This window comes from Peromyscus californicus, unplaced genomic scaffold, assembly GCF_007827085.1.
Source record: "Peromyscus californicus insignis strain IS unplaced genomic scaffold, ASM782708v3 Scaffold_10__1_contigs__length_136768540, whole genome shotgun sequence".
NCBI classification, from domain to species: domain Eukaryota; kingdom Metazoa; phylum Chordata; class Mammalia; order Rodentia; family Cricetidae; genus Peromyscus; species Peromyscus californicus.
Window position 1 is genome coordinate 17,937,822 of NW_026294391.1, and position 23,050 is coordinate 17,960,871.

A 23,050-nucleotide genomic window follows, 5' to 3' on the forward strand; every position below is an offset into this window, starting at 1 on the left:
AAACCATTTTCCATGCAGCGGTGAGTGCAAGAGGCAGATTGCAGTGGGTTGAAGAACTCGTAGGAGGTACTGAAGTGGAGATGGCCAGTGTAGACAAATTTCTCAAGAAGCTTAGCTGTGAAGAAGAAAGAGGGACAGAGGGAGATGTGGAGGCAGGTAGAGGGTTTTGATTCCCAGATGGGAAAGACTTGAGCTTCTATAAATGGGGACAGGAAGGAGGCAACAAAGAAAGAACAGTTAAGAATATGGGAGATAAAAGGGACCGGTGGTTGTGCATGAGAGAGCAAGGAGAGAGCCCAGATCTCAGGTGGAACCTGGCCTTAAATAGTATAGGGCACCCCTATTTCTGCCAGAGAGGAAAAGTAGTGATGGTAATGGGCATATAGGTGCATTGAGATTGGTGACAGGAATGCTTCAGGGAAGTTCAAAGAAATCAACAAGCCTGACCCAGCACGGAAATACTGGAACCAGCTAGAAGGAAAGGATACTTGTGGCTGGGAGTCAGAGAGGCCACCCCTCAGGAAGCAGCATTTGGTCAGGAGCATGAAATGAAGCGTGAATGAAATCAGCAAAGGCATAGAAGGAGTGAAAAGGCTGGGCATGCAGATGTAATATTGAACTAGTTTGATGACGGTTGGGCAGGAGTGAGTATAACAATGTAGATACCACTGGCAATGGCAGCCATAATAATGTTAGCATGTGTTAAGCACCCAACCTCTCCTGCGGTAGATGCTTTAGCATTTGTGGATTCATTTAATCCGACCATACCCTATGGGATGGATATTTCCCCATTTTGCAGATAAGGAAAATGAGTCCCAGACTGGTGAAGAAATGGATCCCAGCCCAACAAGCTGGTAGGTGGTGGGACTGGTATTGATACTCAGGCCTGTTTGAGTCCATCTGTCCAGAAAAGCCAGCTGAGCCCATATGATGAGGGAGCCTTCAATGCCAACTTGGAGTCTTAACTTTATCCCGCAGACACTGAGGAGCCGAGATGAGCAGAAGAGGTTGGTGCCGAAAGGTGAACTTTAGGGAGGCTAAAAAGGAAAGAGAAGGGGCCTGTCAGAGGGAGAAAGAGCAGGAGCCTGTCCTTGGTAAGAGGGGAATGAACAGTGAAACTGGACTGTCACATTTTCCTCATGACAACCTTACGAGTTGTGGCATTTTTATCACGTTGTAGAGATGAATGGGAAACTAAGGCTCAGGGCTTGAGACCTGGGTCATGTGATTTTGCTGATTCAGTGTGTATATGGAACAGTGTGTCAGAGGGATCTCCAAGTTGGAGAAGGGTGTGTGCATGGATGTGTGTGTGTATTCATGCATGTGCTTGTCTGCTAGGTGGACCACAGTGCCTTCCCCTGCTTGTTGTCTCTCCTCCTCATCTCTTCCTGATCCTTTTCGTTCCTGGATTCCATACTTTCTTATAGTCTCTGAACTGAGGAGTCTGGGAATGGGATGTTGCCATTTCCTTGGCTGTCCCCAGAAAACCCACCTTTTCACTTCTGAAACATCTGATGCCCTCCCAGCTCTACTATCTATCCATACACTCCATGTGACTATCATATGCAGCCTGGCCCCTTAGAAACGAGGTGTAGAAACAGTTAACAAAATCCCCCATTGCTCTTGTTTCCATTTTGACTGTTTGCTAGGCATTTAATGTTTGTTCTAGACCTTGCAACAGTCCTGGGAGTTGGCAGTTCTGGCAGTTGGCAGCATGAGCCCCTTTTTACAGATGAGGTAACAACTCCCAAGTGGGGCAATACAATGCCCAAGGGCACATAACATAGAAGCACATGTATAGCCTGGGTTTAAGCCCAGGTCTCCCTCCCCTCCCCTTCCCTTCTCCTCACCTCCTCTCCCCTTCCCTTCCCTCCCCTCCCCTTCCATCCCCTCTCCTCTCCTCCCCTCTTCTCTTCTTTCTTCCATATCTTTCTTTCTTTCCCCTTCTTTTTTTTTGTGGTTCTAGGAGTGGAACCCAGGGCCTTGCATGTGACAGGCAAGCGCTCCACCGTTGGGCCACATCCCTAACCCATGAACCCAGGTCTTTTTGCTTCTAATACTGTGCACTTACTTACATGCTTGATTTCTAAGCATCATTCTTGGTTTTGCTGACCTTGAGTCTTAAGGAAACACAAAACTTTGTTCTGTAAGGACAGAATAGATTTCTAGCACAAAACCTGGAAGGACTGAGTCTGAGACCTGAAACTCTAAGAACTCCTGATTCAGATCCTGACTATATTTTATACACAGTTGTGTGACCTCAGTCAGTTTATCTAACTTTGTGAACTTATCAAAGTTTATTTCTAAAATGCTGCTTCTGCAGAGTTGTTGCAGGAGTTAGATGAGATGTGCATATAAAGTTCTAGCCCCAAACAGGTTGCTATTATTTATTGGGAAATGAAGGCTGGGCACCTGTCAGAGTCAAAAATTGTGTTTCTATACTGTGAAGGTGACCCTAAGATTGAGGCTGGGTTGGGGAGGGCTGTTCCACAAGGGGACCACCCATAGGCTCCTTGGAGACTGAGTTGGATGTGGCCCTGGATAACGTGTCACACTGGCTTCCCCATTTGGACCCCCATCCTAGCCCAACCTCCCAGTTCTGGCCCTTCATGTATCTCCCCTTCTCTGCAAACTAATGTCTCTGCCTCTCTCTGTCACCCCTGCCTGTGGCCTCTACCCTGCCCTTCCTGGCCCCAGGGAAGAGGAGGAGGAGGAGGAAACTGAGGAAGAGGAAGAGGAAGACGCTCACCAGTTCTGCTGTCCGGCCTCCGAATGCAGTAGTCCCTCCTCTCGATAACTGAGAGGACAAGGGCCATTTTCTATGCAGAAGCAAAAGCCTTAACCAGCCCCCAGCCCCCTGCCTCTGTGGATCCCTCATGGGACCCTGTCCCCTGCTTCAGGAACCAGATGGGCAAGCATCATGCTCTTTCTTCCCCGACCTCCTTCTTGGAATTCCTCCCCACCCCTGCTGTCTCCCCTAGGCTCTAGCCCTTGAATTAAAGAGCTGGAGTCCTAGATTTTACTAAAATATGGGAGAAGCAGAGCTTGGAGCTTGAAGCTTGGAACCTGGACCCTCTTGCACCCATACCCCCACTTCCCAGGCACCCTGGAGCCTGTTACTACTGGAGAGGTCTCCAAATGACACCCCAAGGACCTACCTCTGTCCTCTGTGAGCACAAACAGAGATGCAGGGTGCCTAGGGCTCAGAGGACCAGACGGGAGCAGGAACCCAGCCTGCCTAGTTCCCCGTCACTCATCCCCTTGCTCCTTGCTGTGGCCATAGCTGCCATTTACTCCACTGCTTGAAGGCCTCACCTCATACCCTCTCCCCAACCCCTATCACTCCCATAGCGCTCTGTAAACATGATCAGGAGGAAAAGGCCTTTCAGCATGTGTGTTGCTATGTATAAAGAAATTTCCATCAATAAAAGCTGATCTCTTCTCTCTGTCTGATGTATGTTCCACCCCACCCCATCTCCCTGTCTCCATTCCCACCAGAACTTTGCCTTCTTTCCTATCCAGGGCTGGTAATGGGCTGGAAGACAGAGTAGGAGTTGATTTGTAGCATTGTCAACACCTAAAAGTCATTCAATAAATAAATGTGTGAATGTCTCCCAGCATGAGCACACCTGTTACTGTCTTCAGTGCACTAGCTGGAGGCATCTTCGAAATGGCTAATCTTGCACATGACCCTTGACTTCTGCAATACATATAGTTTACCCATCTGGAAACTGGGGAGAGTGGGTTGACCAGGGTCACCAGAGTTCTTCCAGCTCTGACATTCTGAATCTGAGATGCTACCATTTTAAGAAGCTGTAATTATGAGCTTTGAAAATACGATGATGCAGGGACATGTTTCATAGTTCTGTGAGTTCTCTTTCTACAGTGTTATGATACTTGGATTGTCCAATCCTATGATTTTTGATCTCATAATTCTACCATTTAAAAATTCTGATGATATGATTTGAATATTCGGATTCCTTGGTTCTGATACTGTAACTTTAAGATCTCTGAGAAGAAGCCATTTCCCCAACATGAATGTAAACATTTCCTTGACCTGGCTCTTTAAAGCAGTGGTTCTCAACCTGTGGATCACCTAAGACCATTGGAAAACACAGATACTTACATTACAATTCTTAACAGCAGCAAAACAAGAGTTAGGAAGTAACAAAGAAAATAATCTTATGGTTGGGAGTCACCACAACATGAGGAACTGTATTAAAGGGTTGCAGCATTAGGAAGGTTGAGAACCACTGCTTTAAAGGGTGCTGTCGGGAGAGAAGACAGTGGCTTCTATGGATTTGTGCTCCCCCTTCCATGTTGTGTTTATATTAGGAAATGGAAAGGTGGGTGGGGAATAGTAGGATCCAGGAGGGCTTGCTGGAGGAAGAAGGGTAAGAACTGGGTCTCAAGTATTGGGAAAGATTTGATTAGGTGGCAAGAAGTGAGAAGACATTACAGGGAATAGGGACCATATGGGAAAACAATACCCACAGGGGTGCTCCAGGGTCAAGTTTGGCAGTGGTGAGTAATTAATGTGTTCAAATGTCTCTCTAGGGTGTGTGAGTCTAGGTGACCTGTGACTGGGAGAAGGAGATCATCTATGCTTTATTTGAGTGGAAATAGAGGAAGTGGGCAGGGGTTAACTGAATGAAGGAAGAGAGCAAGTAAAGGGCAGGCGGTCATCTTGGGAACTGGAAGAGTGGTAACCCCATTCAGGCAACTGATTTGGCTGGATCAAACAGGCTCTGTGGTTTGGGAAGGGAGCAGGCTTATATCCATTGTGAGAAAAATATACCTCCATGTGTCTGTGCATCTATGTGTACATGTGTGTGAGGCTGCACAGGTCTCACAGTAGTGAGAGACTGTGTGAGCTGTTGTAGATCTAAGGAAATGTGATTATGTAAGCCAGCATGAGGAATTCTGAGAATATGAGGTTTCTGTGTGAGGTTCTGGCTTTCTGCACCTGGAAGTCTCTATGTATATGCCCAGTGAAAGTAATCACAAGGGTGAGATATGGTTGACTTTTAAACTTGGGGCTGTGGCTCTTAGGGTAACAGTTATCACGCAGATGGTTACATACATGCAAACATATGTTACCTGCGGATTTAGGGAACAAGGTAGCTGAGCAACAGATGTATGCTAGTCTCTGACCTGGGCATGGTAGCTCCATGAAAGTGAATCATGCCAGGCTACTACTCTCGGAAAACAGATATGGGGATCAAGAGTGGGCAATGCATACTTCAAGAGAAAATCACGTTAGCTGGTGGTAAGGGCCACCAGGAGGTGGGTGAGCACGAGACACAGAGGAGACAGTACCTGATCTTGTTGGTTTTGGGGAGGGTGAGAGTGAGTCAGAACTGACTTGGCTGCAAGAGCTGCCTGCTCAGGGTACACAAAATGAGGATGAGCTCATCTAGGCCAGTTAAGTCCAAAGGTGAACGGAAGAAAAGACATTTTGGACAGGAAAAATAAAGCAAGTCTGTGAATGCAAGCCCGGAAAGATGATGGATGAGCTTGCTATAGAGGAATTGCAAGTAGTTATTGTTCCCTGTTTGGAGCATACAAGGCAGAGTGAGAGGCAACAGGAAGTGCTGAGGTGGGGGTGGCGTGGATCTTTGTAGCTCAACGTGCAACTTTTGCCTAGGAGATAGGGAAGTTTTGAAGAGAGGTCACTTTCACTGTCTGGGCTTCACCTGGATCTGCTGGATTGGATAGTTCTTAAAATTTGTTTGTAAAGTTCACTCCAGCTCTGTGGATCTCATGTACGAAGCCATGAATCATTGTTCTTAAGTGCGGGAGCTTTTCCCATCTAACTTCAGGCTTTCCTGCTTCCTTGCTCACCACTCCACAAATATTTACCCGATGTCTAGTCCCTTGTGTGCCACTATGGGAAGAAATGGAGAGATGGATTGTGCAGGGACTACACTGGAAAGGGACAGGAAGAACATGAGCTTTGTATGCAGACTTACTGTTTTCTGTGTGTGGATGTGGGGATTGAACCCCAAACCTGGAGATGCTAGGCAAATGCTCTGCCACTCAGCCATACTACCAGCCTCGTGTGTTCAGATATGTTTTCTTTTGAGTCTTGGCTCCTCCACTACTTGTAGGAGACTCTGCAACTGAGTTCATCTCTCTGTACCTCAGATTCTCATATGTTATATCTCCTTCAGGGGGAAGACTCAAACTTTGCACAGTTGCTCGACCTAGTGAAAAGAATAAATAAGTTAAAACTAATACTTTTCTGGGGCTTCAAATGAGCAGATTCAGGATTCCAGCCCAGGTCTTTGGGCTCCCAGAATCTGCTTTCCCACTGTTTACCTGGTCAGCCCTCAGGCTAGTGGTTAGTTAATCTAGGATGAATTTGGGATTGGAGTCTCTGTGGCACTGGATTGGACAGCAAAAACATCTTGCAGAAGAGCTGTCGGGCAGTGGCTGCTTTTCCTTAGTATCTCCTGCCATTCTCTGTCAGCTCCAACCTCCTCGCCCAGTCTTTTCCCTCTAGAGCCTAAAGCCATTGGTTCCATCTCCATACCCTCACCTTCTCGTTTTCTTGTATTTCACTTCCAGTCCCTTCCCTTTCCAACCTAAGTTGTCATGGGGATAGTTTTCAGCAACCTTGCTTTCCTCTTGCCCTCATCTTATGGTATCCATAGCAACAGTCTCCATTCATTTCCATGGCAACTGCATTCTGATCCCATTCCCTGCTGAATTCCTGGCTCTGGGCAGTACCAATAAAGAGACGGAGGGAGAGAAGACATTCCCACACTAAACAGGAGTAGCATCTGGGAAGGGTCAGTGCCCCACCCTCTCTCATGGTCAAGCCAGCCTCAAGTCCCTAGAAGGCATCCTATCCTGCTACTCCCTATCTTAGAGCCTTGGCTTACAAGAGTCCCCTACTCTCATCTCTCCTAACTCCTCCTAGGCAAAGCACAGTCCATGAGCTTCCTCTCCCAGGAAGACTTCAAGACAGCAGGAGGGCCAGCACAGGCTTTGGGTCTGAATCCCCATCCTGCCGGTTACTAGCTCTGTGACCTTTGTCAGGCAGTTTCCTTCTTAGAGCTGTTTTCTTCCTCTGTAAAACAGGAATCCTAATTCTCCCCTTGTGTTTGCCATGCAGATTAAATAATGTGTGGAAAATGCCTGACACGGGGTAGGTGCATAGTTAAGTGCCAGTTTATTTTTATTCTGCTCAGCCACCCCCAAGCAGAAGGAATCTCTCTCCTTTACTCCCCCATCACTTCCTATATTCCCCAGCCCTGATAACTTTCCACTTTGTTCTGTGGTTATTTGTGTAGCATGGCTTATTCTCCCCCTCTGCAAAGGATGCTCTCATTTCCCCCTAAAGAATAGTCCAGCAGGCAGTGTGTGTTTGTGTCTACATGTATTCATGTTTACTTCCGTGTGGCTATGGATGCTATGTCTGTGATGTTATACTTATTCGTGTGGGGGGGGGGAGGGGGGTTTCCATGTGACTGGCCTGTAACTAAAGCGTTTTAGTGTTTAGGGGCTCTGACTTGAAGCGTTCCACACCTCTGGATTCTTTAGCAGTATGTATGATAGCAGGAGCAACCCCTCAAGCAATCTCCATTGTTTTGGCCAGTCTCTCCAATGGGAGGCTATGCTGCCACCCTACAGTTCCTGCAACTGTTCCCTTTGCAATCAAAATGGGGCAAGTTCTCAAGAGAGGAATTACCAAGGAGTAGAGAGCCTGGAGCAGCACAGGACTGGGAGTAGGAGAAGCGCTGAGATATCATTAGAGGGCAGTCTGATCTCTGACTTTGCATCCTGGCTTTCTTACTTAATAACGATGTATGGCCGTGAGTTACAGTTATATCGACTCTACCTTTCTTCACTTTGAAGGGGGCTAACAAAGCCTGTTGCAGGGAGCAGAGATGACTGCAGAGCCCTACAGTAGCATGAAGGAGGGGCATGTATGTAAGGTAACCTGTGTGAAGGAGGCAAGCAGGTGTGGAAGGGCACACCTAAGCTAAATGTCGAAGTGTGAGCAGAAGGTAGCCAGATTTGGGTGTGATATATGGCTCAGGCCAAGTAAGGAAGCTGGAGGCTGTTCTATTGATGATAAGTTAGGTTACATCCCTTCTATGTTCATCACAGTCAGATCAAAAGCCAAAATCTTTATGATAGGCTCAGTGTCTCTTGTGTTAGTTGCCTTTTGTTGCTGTGATAAAACACGAACCACAAGAAACTTGGAGAGGAAAGGGTTTATTTCATCTTACACTTCCAGGTAACAGTCCATCTCTGAGGGAAGTCAGAGCAGGAACTCAGGGCAGAAACCTGGAGGCAGGAACTGAGGCAGAGACCATGCCACTTAATGGCTTGCTTTCTTATACACCCCAGGACCACCTGCCCAGGGTGGCACCATCCACAGTGGGCTGGGGCTGGGCCCTCCCACATCTCATAAACCAAGAAAATGCCCACACATATGCCCACGAGCCAATCTGATGGAGGCAAATCCTCAGTTGAAGCTCTGCTTTTCCAGGTGACTCTCTCTTGTGTCGAGTTGACAAAAACTAACCTGTACAAATCTCATTGCCTGTCTTATCTCTCATTACTCTCTTTTGTTCACTATGTTCTGGCTATACTGTCTTTTTCATTGATCCTTAAGCATGTAGACCTGTTGTACTGGCTACTCTCTTGCCTCAGACAGCTGCACAGCTCACTCCCTCATTTCCATCAGGGTTCTGCTTCTGTGTCATCCCCTACCCCCACCCCAGGGCTTTCCTGGACACCACGTCTAAAATAACACATTTGGCTGGGTTTATGGCTCCAGTGGTAAAGAGCTTGCCAAGTCTGCATAATTCTCTGAGTTCTATCGCTCGTCTGTCTCCGTCTCTCTGTGTCTCTGTCTCTCTCTCTTTCACACGCACACACGATTAAAACAGCACCTTTTTACACTCTGCTTTATTTTCCATCTTAGTGCTTAGCTCTACTTGAAGTGATAGACATTTGCTTCTTTCTTCCCTTCCTTCCTTCCTTCCTTCCTCCTTCCTTTCGTCTGTTTTCCTCAACTCTAATATCACCCTCCTGAAGAAATAATTTGGTGGCTTTGCTTTTTACTGTATCTCCGGTGCTTAGTGCTGTGCATGACACATGGAAAGTCCTTGGTTATTGTTTATTGAGTGAATTATAGGAAGCTGTGGCAGGATTTGATGAGAAAGCAAGATGGGCTAATTTGTATGTTTCAACGTTCTCACTATCCACAGGATAGAGAAGAGATTTGCAAATAAGACTGGAGTTTGTGGTACAAATTCGGGTGAGAATCTTATTAGAGCAGTCGCCAAGAGCATTCACTGACTCCCTCATGCCAGAAACACCTACTCTGGTCTATGCCCCATACCCTTTGCTAGCCAGATAGGCATTTACCAAATTCTCTTCCTATGCTGGGATACTGAGAGTCATGCACTCTTTGCCAAATCTAATCTGTGCCAGGAAAAGGAGTCATGTGCAAAGGTAGGGGCTCTGAGCAAGATCAGCAGTAATTTCTGGCTAGTGGCAAGATTTAAGGGGCATCTCAGTAGGGGCATATGACTTGAATCTTAACAGAACTAGCATGTGGGGCATTTCTCAGATTGTACTACCAGAAATGATGGGGATGGCCTTGGGAGTGGAAGATAGTATATGAGCAGTTTGAGAGGTAAGGGACTGAGGAACATCTGAGAAAAAAAAAAAAAACAGGATCTAGGCTCAGGTGAATTAGATTAGGGGTTGCTTGATGATTGAGAGTGTGAACAGCCGGGCAGTGGTGGCGCACGCCTTTAATCCCAGCACTTGGGAGGCAGAGGCAGGTGGATCTCTGTGAGTTTGAGGCCAGCCTGGTCTACAGAGAGTGTGAATTCTGAAATCATGCTGCCTGGATTTGAATCCTGCTTGTATTGTTGGTAGCTAACCTCCCTGGACTTTGTTTTCTATATAAAATGAAGACAAATAACAACTTTATAGGGTCGTTAGAAAGAGCAGCCAAGTTATTGAGTACGAAGTGGTCAGAACGATACCTAAATACTAAGTGTTCTAGAAGCATTCATTCATTGTCTGTTGAACCTTGGAGAGGTCTTCAATGCCAGAATGATGGGAAATTGGACTAACTTGTAGGCAGTGTGAGCTGTGGATGTTTTTGTGGATAGAGGAGATAGTTGACCAAAGCTGGATTTGAAATGTGTACTGCTAAGGGAGAGGTTTGAGAGGTTGGTGAGCAGGCTCCTGCATCCCGAGGGAGACAGGAGTGTCTTTGATACTGGGCTGGGTCTAACTTGTGGAGGGTGGCAACAGGGGTCTCTGAGGTCTGAGAGGAAGGAGAATTTAGGGTAGAAAGCAGTCCTTCAGTCTCATTCTGACTAGTACTTGGGAGGGTGGAGGATGAAAATCGAGTAAGAATTCCCGCCAGGGCAGAGCCCAGCTCCACTGCCTCTGACCTCCAGCACAGAGGGCTGGCAGTCCCCAGACAGCGTGAGCTCTTGTGCTAGTAGGTAACCCCTTCCACCCACCCAACTTACCCTTGCCTTGCACCCTGGCCTCTGCCAATAGAAGCTGAGGAGAGGCCCTTTAATGCTTGTACTAGCCAGGAGCTCCCACAGCCTATACTGCTTCCCCCAGGGGGGAAAAAAAAGATCAGACTTTTAGCCCCAGCCACACCCATTCTCCTACAACCTCCTCCACTCCTCAGCCTTCCTGGTTCTCCCCACCTCTGTGCTTCTCACCATGCCCTGGAGCTCTGCCGCCACCTGGGTTCCCTGGCAGCCTGGTTGCCATGGCACTGTGGGAGCAGGTCGGCAGAACAACAGCTCTAGTAACCCCAGCAGGCAAGACCTGGGACCCAGCTCCTGCCACCTTTCGACCTGAGAACCCCCTGCCCTCCTCCCCCAGCTGAGCAGAGGAGGACATGAGGAGAAAAAGGAAGCTTCCCCGCAGGGCAGCTCTTTACCTGTGAGGATGCTGAATGGGAGGCACTTCCCACTGTGGCCCAGCCTGTGCCTTCACCCTGCCCTCTCACCAGCAGCAGCAGCAGAAGCAGCAGCAGCAGTAACAGCAACACTAACAGCAGCAGCAGCAGCAGCAGCAGCCTGGGAACCCTGGGAACTGGCCAGGCCTGGACTCCAGGCTGCTAAGGGCAGGGGCAGGGCACAGGGGCAGGGCTGGGTTGGGGGGGGGGGAGAACCTGGATGGGCAGGGTACAGGAATCATCAAACAAGACTTGGGGGGGGCTATACATCAAGGAAACTGGTCTGGGGTAGTTCTGGGAAATCATTGCATGGGGTTGTGAGGGGCTAGAGCTGGGAGGGGAAGGGGGAGGGGGAAACTAGGCCATCAGGGGAAGGAAGATTTGAGGTTGGAGCTGCTAGGGACGGGAGTGGGAGGAGACTAGGGGTAGGGTTGTGACTGGAGGACACATTGTGAGGAGCGGTGGGTAGGAAGGACTGAGGACAGAACTGAGAAAACACCCCTGAGGGAACGTGTCTCAGAACGAAGTTATGGAGATGGGGTTCCAAAGGGAAGGAACTGAAAGGGAATGAAGATAAACCAGGGTACTTGAGGGAAGCAGGCAGTGAGGAAACAGATGGATGGTCTCTTAAATGTTGGGGTCCCTAGGTATCTGAGGAAATGGGAGAAGATGGGGTTGGGGGCAGGATCTAGTGGACTCAGTTGGGCCTAGCAAGCCTCTCTCCTTGCCACATCCTAGCTCTTTTTATCTCATCCCCACAGTGTGGAGGGTGATGCCCCAGGCAGTGACCTGAGCACAGCGGTTGATAGTCCTGGGAGCCAACCCCCCTACCGACTGAGCCAGCTGCCCCCCACCAGCAGCCACATGGGGGGCCCGCCTGCTGGGGTGGGCCTTCCTTGGGCTCAGAGGGCACGCCTCCAGCCGGCCAGTGTCGCCCTGAGGAAGCAGGAGGAGGAGGAGATAAAGCGCTCCAAGGCCCTGTCAGACAGCTATGAACTCTCCACAGACCTGCAGGACAAGAAGGTGCAGAAGAGATGCTCTGGTTGAAAATGGGAGTGGGATACAGAGAGAGCCAAAGGAGGGAGGTTGGGGTGTGGTACTTGAGGGTGGTATTCAGGGAGGGACAGTAAGGCTGGAACTGGAGAAGACTGACTCCAGGACCTGTCATTGTACAGGTGATTCACATTCACTGCACTCAGCAGACATTATTGAGCTCCAATAATGGGGTCCAAAAGATGAAGGAGAGAGACCTGCATCCAGCCTTCAAAGACATGCAGTCTAAGGGGGGAGGCACACACATAACATGACGATTTCACAGTATGATACAATACGCTGTCTGGAGGGGCTGGGGGTGGAGAAAAGGGAGCGCGGGAAGGGAGGACAATATCCAAGATTTCAGAAAAATAGAGCCTGGAAGGGCAGTTACCAACATGTTACTTATGGCTATGCCTGGATGTTTGGACTGCAGGTGAATCCTCCCTCGCCCCCTCCCGTCTTTCCTTCCCTTCCTGCTTTTCTCTTACTCTGATTCTCTTTCTTCTTCCTTCAACTTATTACTCTTCATTTACTGTTTCCTTTCTTTCATTTTTTGGTTTCTCTAAGCTTTTTCTGATTTTAAAAACTATGTTTCCTTTTTTCTTGCGCCTATATACATCCTGGGATTATAAGTGAGAAAACACTGGGCACAGACAGAGCCTGCCAGGACTTCCAGCAGTTAGTTGTAACTTGAGTGGGGTATGGTTGAGGACCAAGGCCGTGAGGCTCTGGCAACTTTCTGAACTTGTTCCTCTGACAGGTGGAAATGCTGGAGAGGAAGTATGGGGGCTCCTTCCTGAGCCGCAGGGCTGCCAGGACCATCCAGACAGCCTTTCGCCAGTATCGTATGAATAAGAACTTTGAGCGGCTGCGCAGCTCAGCTTCAGAGAGCCGCATGTCCCGCCGCATCATCTTGTCCAACATGCGGATGCAGTTCTCTTTTGAGGAGTACGAAAAAGCACAGAACCCTGCATACTTCGAGGGCAAGCCTGCCTCACTGGATGAGGGTGCCATGGCTGGTGCCCGGAGCCACCGGCTTGAACGGGGTCTCCCCTATGGAGGCTCCTGTGGTGGGGGCATCGATGGTGGTGGAAGTTCAGTCACCACATCTGGAGAGTTTTCTAATGACATCACAGAGCTCGAGGACTCCTTCTCCAAACAGGTCAGGAGCCCTGAAAGGGGCTTTTCTTCTCCATTCCCTGGCTCTGGCTGCTTCTACTGCTTTTTATCTAGTTTCCAAACTGCAAGAATGTGCACTACTGAGCACTTAATAGCAACAAATAGCAGTGATTTGAATTGGGACTTTGAGAGTGATGAGAAAGAATTGTTAACATGAGAAAAAGTTACAGCTGAGTGTATAATAGAAGCACTGGCAGGACTGAGACAGGAGGATTAGGAACACCTATGTAAAACAACAACAAAAAAAACCCTAAGGCAGGGATGTAGCTCAGTAGTAGAGCACTTGCCTAAAATTTCCAGGTCCTGTTTTTATCTCCAGTACTGTTGGGGCTAGGGGGGACTACATTGTTAAAACAAGCATGTTAGAATATGGGGCATAGGGCCAGTAAGATGGCTCAGTGGCTGAAGGCACTTGCTGCCAAGCTTGATGATCCCCAGAACCTACACTGTGGAAGGAGAGAACAGAGTGTTTATTTTAAGTACTTTATTTTTATGTTTGTGTATCTGTGCGTGTATGCCAGGTGTGTACAGTTGCCCAAGGAGGCTAGAAAAGGATGTCAGGTACCCTAGAGCTAGAGTTGAAGGTGGTTATGAGGGATCTGGCATGGGTGCTGGGAACCAAACTCCAATCTTCTGCAAGAGCGATATATATTCTTAACCACTGAGCCATCTCTCTCCAGTCCACAAAGACTGATTTATAAAAAGATTTATTTATTTTATTTTATATGTTTGGGTGTTTTGCCTACATGTATGTATGTGTACCATGTGCACACCTGATACCTGTTACATTCAAAAGAGAATGTCTGATCCCATGAAACTGGAATTATGAATGACTGTGAGCCACCCAGGGGTGCTGGGAACCAAACTTGGGTCCTGTGAAAGAGTAACAAGTGCTCTTAACCATTGTGCTGCTAGTTTTGTGTCAACTTGACAGATGGTCGTTTTAGAAGAGGAAACCTCAGTTAAGAAAATGCCCATATCAGACTGGCCCACGGGCAAGCCTGTGGTGCATTTTCTTGCTTGATGATTGATGTGGAGGGTCCAGATCACTGTAGGCTGTGCCACACCTAGGCTGGTGGTCCTGGGTGCTATAAGAAAGCAGGTTGAGCCAGGCGGTGGCACACGCCTTTAATCCCAGCACTGGTGGAGCAGAGGCAGGAGGATCTCTGAGTTCAAGGCCAGCCTGGACTACAGAGTGAGTTCCAGGACAGGCAGAGCTACACAGGGAAATCCTGTCTCAAAAAATCGAAACCAAACCAAACCAAACAAACAAAAAGGAGGAAAGAATGCAGACTGAGCTAGCCTGCCTCCAGGTTCCTGCCTTGAGTTTCTGGCCTGACTTCCCTGGATGATGGACTACATAATGTAAAATGAAATAAACCCTGTCCTCCACAAGTTGCTTTTGGTCATAGTTTTATCACAGCAATAGAAACTGTAACTAGAATAGAAATTGGTACAAGGTTCATGGGATATTGCTGTGACAGACTTGACCGTGTTTTGGGGAGAATTGTGGAAGGAACTTGGAAACTTGGGGCTAGAAAAGTAACAACAGATGAGCCAACTCTCCAGCCCTGAGAAATGATTCTTGACAGTTTTCCTGTCATCTTCGCATATGCACTGTGACATACAAGCACATGTGCACACATACAATAAATGCAATAAAGCAATAAAATATGAGAATATAGAACAGAGAAGAAAACAAAAAGTCTCCACTGTTTGAAACTTGCTATAACAGCAAATAAAGGCTTTACTAACATAATGAACACCTGGTGGATGCCAGGTGCTCTGTATGCTTCACAACAGATCTGTAAGGTAGAGATTATTTTCCCCATTTCATAAAGGAGGAGACTGAGGCTAAGCCTTGTGCTCTGGTTCATATTCTCCAGGATCTCCCAGTCTGGTAGACAATAGAAGACATATAGGTGCATGGTTGTCTCCTAAAACAGAGTATGTTCAGAACCAGAAGGGATTCTGGGAGGACCAGAGACGTGTCTTGGAGAAGACAGCATCGTAACTAGGCCTTACGGGACTGAAAAGATGTAGCTAGTTAGAGATGTTGAAGAGGGCATTGTTTGCTCAGGCAAAACTATGGAATGATGGGAATGAACATGGCAGTGAGTGGAATGGGAGGTCATTCTAAGCTGAGGATATTTTAGCCTGGCTCCCCGGGTGAAAATCCCAGTTGTGCCATTTCCCAGCCGTATGACCTCGGACAAACAGTTTTACCTTTTGGTCAGCAAAAGGGAGATAAAGCTTTCTTTTTAGTGCTGTTGCAGGACTGTTGGGAAGATGCATTCAACTAGATAACATGCATGAAAGCACCTGGTATATGGTAACTGCTAAGTTAGTTGGTTTTTTTTTCTCCTAAAACTAAGGAGGTACTTGGTAGAAATTATTGAATGAATCAGGCTTTATAAAAGAAGAAATCACTGTGATCTGAGCTCTGTTATCTGACCCTATCATTGGTCTATGCATGCTTCTCTGAGGCTAGTAAAAATATGGAGGGAAGGAAAGAAGTAATGAAGGGAAGATCTGTATCATGCATCCATTCATTTATATGATAATTAAGCATCTTTTCTGTGTCAAGTAGTAGCTGATCTAAAATAGAAACTGAGCTTGCACCTGTTCCTCAAGGGAAGAGTAGAGAATAGGAGAATAGCATCTGATGGAAGAGATAGAAGAACTAGGCCTGATCTAGCACTCTGTGCTATCTAAGTCAGATGTGGGGGAAATGTATTACTTACCTATTTCTGTACAGCAAACTACCCCAAAATTCAGTAACTTAAAACTGACCTTAGGGGCCAGTGAGCTGGCTCAGTGGGTAAAGGCACTTGCTGTGCAAGCCTGGTGACCTGAGTTCAATCCTTGGAACCTATGTAAAGGTGGAAAGAGAGGAACCAGTGCCACCAACTTGTCCTCTGACCTTTACACACATGCTGTGGCTTCTGTACCTATACCTACACATCATGTGCTAACAGACACAGTCATAATAAATTGTAAAACAAATAAGAAACCCCGACATTAGAACTGAGCTTAAGCAACAAACTAGCTCTTAGCTTTGTTTTTCTTCAAACTTAGCCTCTGAAGTGCTTTAATTACAGGTGTGCACCACACACACACACACACACACACACACACACACACACACACACACACACACACAACCAACATTTATTATGCAGTTTCTGAGGGCCAAGAAGCTGTGAGGGGCATGGCTGGATGATTCTGCTTCTGGATCTCTCAGGAGGCTGCTGTCAAGCTGTGTAGGACACAGTCTCCAAAGGCTGGACGGGGGCTGGCAGGTTAACTCCTTTGTTGGCAGTTCCTCTCCCTTAGGACTGTTCACAGTGTGGCTTCCCTTAGGCAAGGAGTCTGAAGGATACAAGTCAAAGGGAGTATGCAAGACAGAAATTGACAGTCTCATTCCAGAAATGATATACCTTCATTTCTACCATGTGTTGTGGGCCACACAGACCAACTCTAGTGCAGTGTGGTATCTAAGATTATGAATACCAGGAGGAAGAGGCCATTAGGGGCCAGTTTGGAAGCTAGATATACAGGGAGGTAGAGTTACTGGGTGCAGTTCAGATCCTCAAGAGTAAATATTATGGATTTCCTAAGAGATATTCACACAGAGAGCTCTGGGAGGAAGCTGAGATTTGGGGGTTTCCCTGGATGGGAATTTGAGATGGTATGACAGAGGTAGGAGTGTGGCTTGAATGAGGGAGGAGGTACTATTTGACTTGGGTTGATACGGAGATAGACATAGCGGAGTGTCTGTGAAGGCATTTTGTCCTTGTTAGTCCTAGCCTCTGTGAACTCTGTGACTACCTGGGAGTTATTTTGTAAACTATTAAGAACCTGTGGGAAGCTAGGCGGCGGTGGCGCACGCCTTTAATCCCAGCACTCGGGAGGCAGAGCCAGGTGGATCTCTGTGAGTTTGAGGCCAGCCTGGGCTACAGAGTGAGATCCAGGAAAGGCTCCAAAGCTACACAGAGAAACCCTGTCTCAAAAACAAACAAACAAACAAACCCATGGGTTTGGATTTCCTTGTAAAATAAAGGGCTGGACAACACACAATGAACTCAATGGTATTTTTGCAGACTTCTTGTCTCATACTGCTTTGTTTGGATATTTTTCATCTAACTGGTCTTTTGCTTGTGTATTATGGTTTCTGATTTTGTGTTTTATGGGTTTTGATTGCATAAGTATGTGTGTGTTTCTTGTGATTTTTCTTTGATTTTTTTAAATTATTTTTTTCTGGTTTGTTTGATTTTTTGTTTGTTTTCTAAAGAGAGAAAGAAGGCATGGTGTTGGGTGGGTAAGGAGGATCTGGGAGGAGTTGGGGGAAGAGAAACTTTGATCAGAATACACTGTGTGAAAATAAATTTATTTTCAATAAAAAATATACATACATATAAAGGGGTAACAAAGGGCTGGAGAGGTGGCAGGTTTGATTCCCAGTACCCACATGGTGGGTGATGGCCCTCTCTAACTCCAGTTTCAGAGGATTTGATACCCTTTTCTGGTCTCCACTGTACCAGGCATACATGTGGTATACAGACATAACATGCAGGCAAAACACCCAACCCCCATATACACTAAGTGAATAAATAAATATTTTAAAAGTTTAAAATAAAGAACCTATGGGTGGGGGGAGGCGACACAGACACCTGCTTTCCTAGCCAACCCACCAGGAAGCTTTCCCTGCCTATCCTTCTGTTTTCTCTCCTTCTGATCCTTGTACCATTCCTCCCTTCATCATTCCTCCCTTTCCCTTTTCACCTTTCACTGTATACAGGTTAAGTCTCTGGCTGAATCCATCGATGAGGCTCTGAACTGCCACCCATCGGGGCCTATGTCTGAGGAGCCAGGGTCAGCCCAGCTGGAGAAGCGGGAATCAAAGGAACATCAAGAGGACAGCTCAGCCACATCCTTCAGTGACCTTCCCCTCTACTTGGATGACCCAGTTCCTCCTCCATCACCCGAGCGACTGCCCAGCACAGAACCCCCACCCCAAGGCCGCCCTGAGTTCTGGGCACCAGCTCCCCTCCCACCAGTTCCTCCACCAATGCCACCAGGGACCCGGGAAGATGGTAGCCGTGAGGAAGGCGCTCGCAGGGGTCCTGGGTGCTTGGAGTGCCGGGATTTCCGGCTCCGGGCTGCACACCTTCCCCTCCTTACCATTGAGCCTCCCAGTGACAGTTCTGTAGACCTGAGTGACCGCTCAGATCGCGGGTCTGTCCACCGCCAGCTGGTGTATGAGGCTGATGGCTGCAGCCCCCATGGGACCCTGAAGCACAAGGGGCCACCAGGCAGGGCCCCAATCCCACACCGCCACTACCCTGCCCCTGAGGGTCCAGCTCCAGCCCCACCAGGGCCCCTGCCAGCAGCCCCCAATAGTGGCACTGGGCCCAGTGGTGTGGCTGGAGGTCGGAGGTTGGGCAAGTGTGAGGCAGCAGGTGAGAACTCTGATGGTGGAGACAATGAGAGCCTTGAGAGCTCCAGCAACTCCAATGAGACCATCAACTGCAGCTCTGGCTCCTCTTCTCGGGATAGCCTGAGGGAACCTCCAGCCACTGGCCTGTGCAAGCAGACTTACCAGAGGGAAACGCGGCACAGCTGGGACTCACCAGCCTTCAACAATGATGTGGTACAGAGGCGGCATTACAGAATTGGCCTCAACCTCTTCAATAAGTATGTGCTCTCAGTTCTAGCCTCTTTACCTCTTCCCATCCTGCATGGGCACCTTGTTTTAGGACCTAGCTCGAAGCAGTGACCTTGGTTCTACCATCCTGTCATTTGGTGAAATGGTATTTCTCCCCAGATGTCCAGGTATCAGGACTAGTAGAAGGGTGGCAGAAGGTGGATGCAGCAGTGAATGCTTGGAAAACTTAGCACTTTAGTCAAAGGGATTGCCACAGTTAGAAGACAGCCTAGGCGCTGTTGTGAGCACCAGGCCAGCCTAGGCTACAGAGTAAGACCCTGTCTCAAAAGACAATTAACCAAAATACGAAACAAAGGTGGAAAAACAGGGTTGCCAAATAGAGAGGCCCCCAACATGCTTGAGTTCGGGTCCTAGTGCTTTCAGTATCTGTTTGTCTGATCTTGAGCAAGATGGCAAGATGTTCCCCCAAAATGGCTTCCAGGTGTTGTCATCCCTATACCCCCTTTTCAGAGGGGAGGCAATCTAGAATATGGGGACTAGGACCCCTAATCGGTCTTTGTTCACTCATTGTTTAGCCTTAGGCAACTTGTGTTCCTTCTTTGGGCTTCAGTTTTTTCATCTTTCTGTAAGTAGGGTTGTGTATTTGGCAGCAGGCTGGTGTGACTAACGGTGACTAAGCTCTTCCTAGGTGCCTGGTCCTGTGCCAGGTGCTTAGGAATGGGGGTGAGAGTGTGGCATTTGATTAGAAAATAATTAGAAAACATAAGATGTAATTAGAAAACATTAGATATAGTGGAAGGCATTTGATGTAGTACCTCACATCTTTATAGTCTGTTAAACACTGCCACCTATATTTAAGTTTCACAATAACTCAGCAAGGCCAGTAGTAATGTTCTTATTTTAGAGATAAGAAACTGAGATCTGGAGAAGTAAAAGAGGCTGTGCAAAGCCATACAGTTAGAAAGTGATTGCTCAGAGAGACCCCTAGGACATCAAAGTCCAAACTTCCAAATTCAAGTTCTGCACAGGGCATAATTCCAACCCAGGTTTTTTGGTCCCACCCTCTGAAAACATTGGAGGCACCTCATCTGTAGAAACAGCCACAGAGGCTGGGTAGGATGTAGGACATGGAACAAAGTAACCTATTCACTTCTTCCCTGTCCTGAGGGTCCTGAGATGCAGTCTGGTCTAGAACTCAGGCCTTTTCTCAAGACTGATGGTTTCTGGAACTATCCAGGCAGAGAGTAGGTTCTCATTTCGATACTTATTTTCTTCCAACTGTGGTATGCCTCCACTAAAAGAGGAAATTAGTGTGAGGATGCCTTGGGATTTTGAAACTCTGTGAAATGGGAAAGGTGTTTCTTCTTGTGCTGTGGTGTTCTTATCTGTGCCCTAAAGAAATTAGACCACATTATAGATCCTCAGCTCTCTGAAGCCTTGGTTAGTCGGGCCCCAAATCAGTTCTAGAAATGGGACCAAGCACAGTTCTAGAGGACCAACTATCTCACCTACCTCTTCTCTTTCTGCAGGAAGCCAGAGAAGGGTATCCAGTATTTGATTGAGCGAGGTTTCCTGTCGGACACTCCTGTGGGGGTGGCTCACTTCATCCTGGAGCGGAAAGGCCTGAGCCGGCAGATGATAGGGGAATTCCTGGGGAACCGGCAGAAGCAGTTCAACCGAGATGTGTTGGAGTGAGGACCCCAACATGGGGCAGGCGGGCTAGGGATTCCTGGAAAAGGAAGGCAGGAGGAAGGGAGGGGGCAGTCCATCTTTTGGGCTCAGATAAACCTTTTCAAAACACGATGGATAGATTTTCCTGTTCCCATACCCCTCTGCTCCTAAAGGATCTTAGCTCTCTTGACCCTATTCCTAAAGTCTTCTAAGAGTGGTTCCCCACGGGGCATGCTCACCTAATACTTTGCTTTGGGCCTCAGTTTCCCATCACTGAAATGAATAGATTAATGGAAAGCACTCTTAGTGACCATGTGCCTTCAATTTTCTTAAACTCCAGACTTTCTGTTCTCAGGTGTTTTAGGTCCAAAGTTTGGAAGCATGTCAGTGGGAGTGTTGGGCTGCTTGTGCGAGCGGGTGGCTCAGTGGTTTGTGTAGAGAACTGAAGAAGGCCACCACCCACCCACCCTGCTTCTTTACTTTCCAGCTGTGTGGTGGATGAGATGGACTTCTCCTCTATGGATTTGGATGATGCGCTCAGGAAGTTCCAATCCCATATTCGCGTTCAGGGTGAAGCCCAGAAAGTGGAGCGACTCATTGAAGCTTTCAGGTGTGCCTGCTTCCCACTCCTGAAGCCATCCCTTTCTACTTTGGTGCCCTGTTTCCACAAGGCGCTTCTCTGAGCATTTTAATTTTCTCACCATGAAACAGAAATGAAGGTCAGGTGTGCTGAGGGATGGGCCAGGAGGATCTCTGAGTTCGAAGCCAGTCTGGTCTACATAGTGAGTGCCAGGCCAGCCAGGGCTACATTGAGAGACCCTGTCTCAAAGAAATAAAATAAAAACTAACCAAACAAACAACAATCCAGAAATGGTAAATCCCATCTTGAGAGGCCTTTGTGAGGTTCAGAGATAGTAAATATAAAGTATCTAGCTCTAGCAACTGAGATACAGGCATATTAATATTAGTGACAACATCAGTCGTAAATGGTAACATTCATGGATCTGGGTGTGTAAAACAGTGATAGAGCATTTGCTTGCTGCATGACTATGAGCCTTTGGTTTCTGTGCCCAGTACTGGAAAGGAAAAAAAAAAGGCTACCATTCTATGAGGTAGATGCTTCTGTTGGTATTTCCATTTTTGTAGATGACAAATCTGAAGTTCAGGGACATTAGAGTAAGTTAGCTGAACCAGGATTTGAACTTGAGTGTATCTAATGCCATAATATCTGTGCTCAGCTCTAAATGCTTTGAAGATCAAACAGAGCGGGGTCTAAATCTTGCTCCACGCCTTTGGAGCATTTACAGGAGAGATGGAGGAGTTGCTGAGAACTCATTTCCCATTATGGCAGAAAGATTTGCTTTGCAGCCAGATGATCTCTTTTCATCCCGGCTTTACCATTCACCAGCTCTATTGCCTGGGCAAGTTACCTCACCGCTTTGAGCCTTCATTGTAACTGGGTAGAATAGGACTGCTTGGGAGTTGGAGGTGTGGCTTAGTGGTAGAGCATATGCTTAGCATGCTCAAGGCCCAAGGTTCTATCCCCACCACTACATACCCAAAGAAATGGGGAAATAGCAATCGTGCAGTGGTGGGATCAACTGCATGAGACAATGCACGTAAGTCTCCTGGAAAAGTTCCGAGAAGGTAGTGATTATGATTTTTCATGGTAGTACTGGGGAAATCGACGAAGACAGAAGGGAGTGTTTCTTGAGGGAAAGGGTTAATGATGGCCACCTGGGCAGATGGTGGGTAGGTGGAGATTGCTGGCACCTGAGTCTAGACTTGACCCTTGTTGTCTCGCAGCCAGCGGTACTGTGTCTGTAACCCTGCCCTTGTACGCCAGTTCCGGAACCCAGACACCATCTTCATCCTTGCTTTTGCCATCATCCTCCTCAATACCGACATGTACAGCCCCAGTGTCAAGGCTGAACGCAAGATGAAACTGGATGACTTCATTAAGAACCTGCGAGGTGACCAGAATTTCCCGTCTATTTTTTCCTGCCCATCAGAGAAAAGAAACAAGGGTGGGGATGGGAGTAGGGTGACAGAGATCCCAGATGTCTTTATAAGTTAGCCTTCAATGCTGTCACCTATCTCCTGGCTGGATGTCCCCAGGGCATTCACTTATTAATTCACTCAATTATTTGCCAGGCTGTGTGGGTAGCTCAGGAGCTGAGTGCTTACCTCGCATGTGCAGGGCTCTGAGTTTGATTTCCAGAACTGCAAAGAAAAACCAGGTGTTTATCCATGTACTCACTCTTAGAGCAGCTATTTACTAAGTATCGACTCAGGTTGTAGAATATGACTCTTGTTTCAGAAAACAAAACAAAAATAGCCTGGCTCTTAAACTATTCACTCAGTCGGTTATTCCTTTATCCATATTCCTTATTATCACTCTTCTTGTCTCTCCCATTTATACCCATGAAGACTCATTTGATTGCTTTAGATACCTTTCCCTCCATTCATTTATTCATTGAGCCAACCAACCAGTCAGCCACTTACTGGATGCTTAATGTGTACCCAGTAAAATGAGT

At 47.4% G+C, this 23,050-nt stretch overlaps 1 protein-coding gene across 5 annotated transcripts in view; it reads left to right on the forward strand.

The window, feature by feature from the left end:
- The window catches only part of Iqsec2 (IQ motif and Sec7 domain ArfGEF 2), an 82,199-nt gene that overhangs the window by 46,972 nt on the left and 12,177 nt on the right, over positions 1-23,050 (forward strand). For 4 of the 5 annotated variants that reach the window (XM_052760391.1, XM_052760441.1, XM_052760644.1 and 1 more), the window contains 6 exons: positions 11,722-11,983; positions 12,756-13,157; positions 17,976-18,871; positions 20,372-20,533; positions 21,001-21,123; positions 22,320-22,486. In XM_052760391.1, coding sequence (XP_052616351.1) covers positions 11,722-11,983; positions 12,756-13,157; positions 17,976-18,871; positions 20,372-20,533; positions 21,001-21,123; positions 22,320-22,486 — 2,012 coding nt within the window. Of the gene's footprint in view, positions 1-10,383; positions 10,945-11,721; positions 11,984-12,755; positions 13,158-17,975; positions 18,872-20,371; positions 20,534-21,000; positions 21,124-22,319; positions 22,487-23,050 lie in introns of those variants that run through there. The other variant, XM_052760554.1, reaches the window with a different exon arrangement.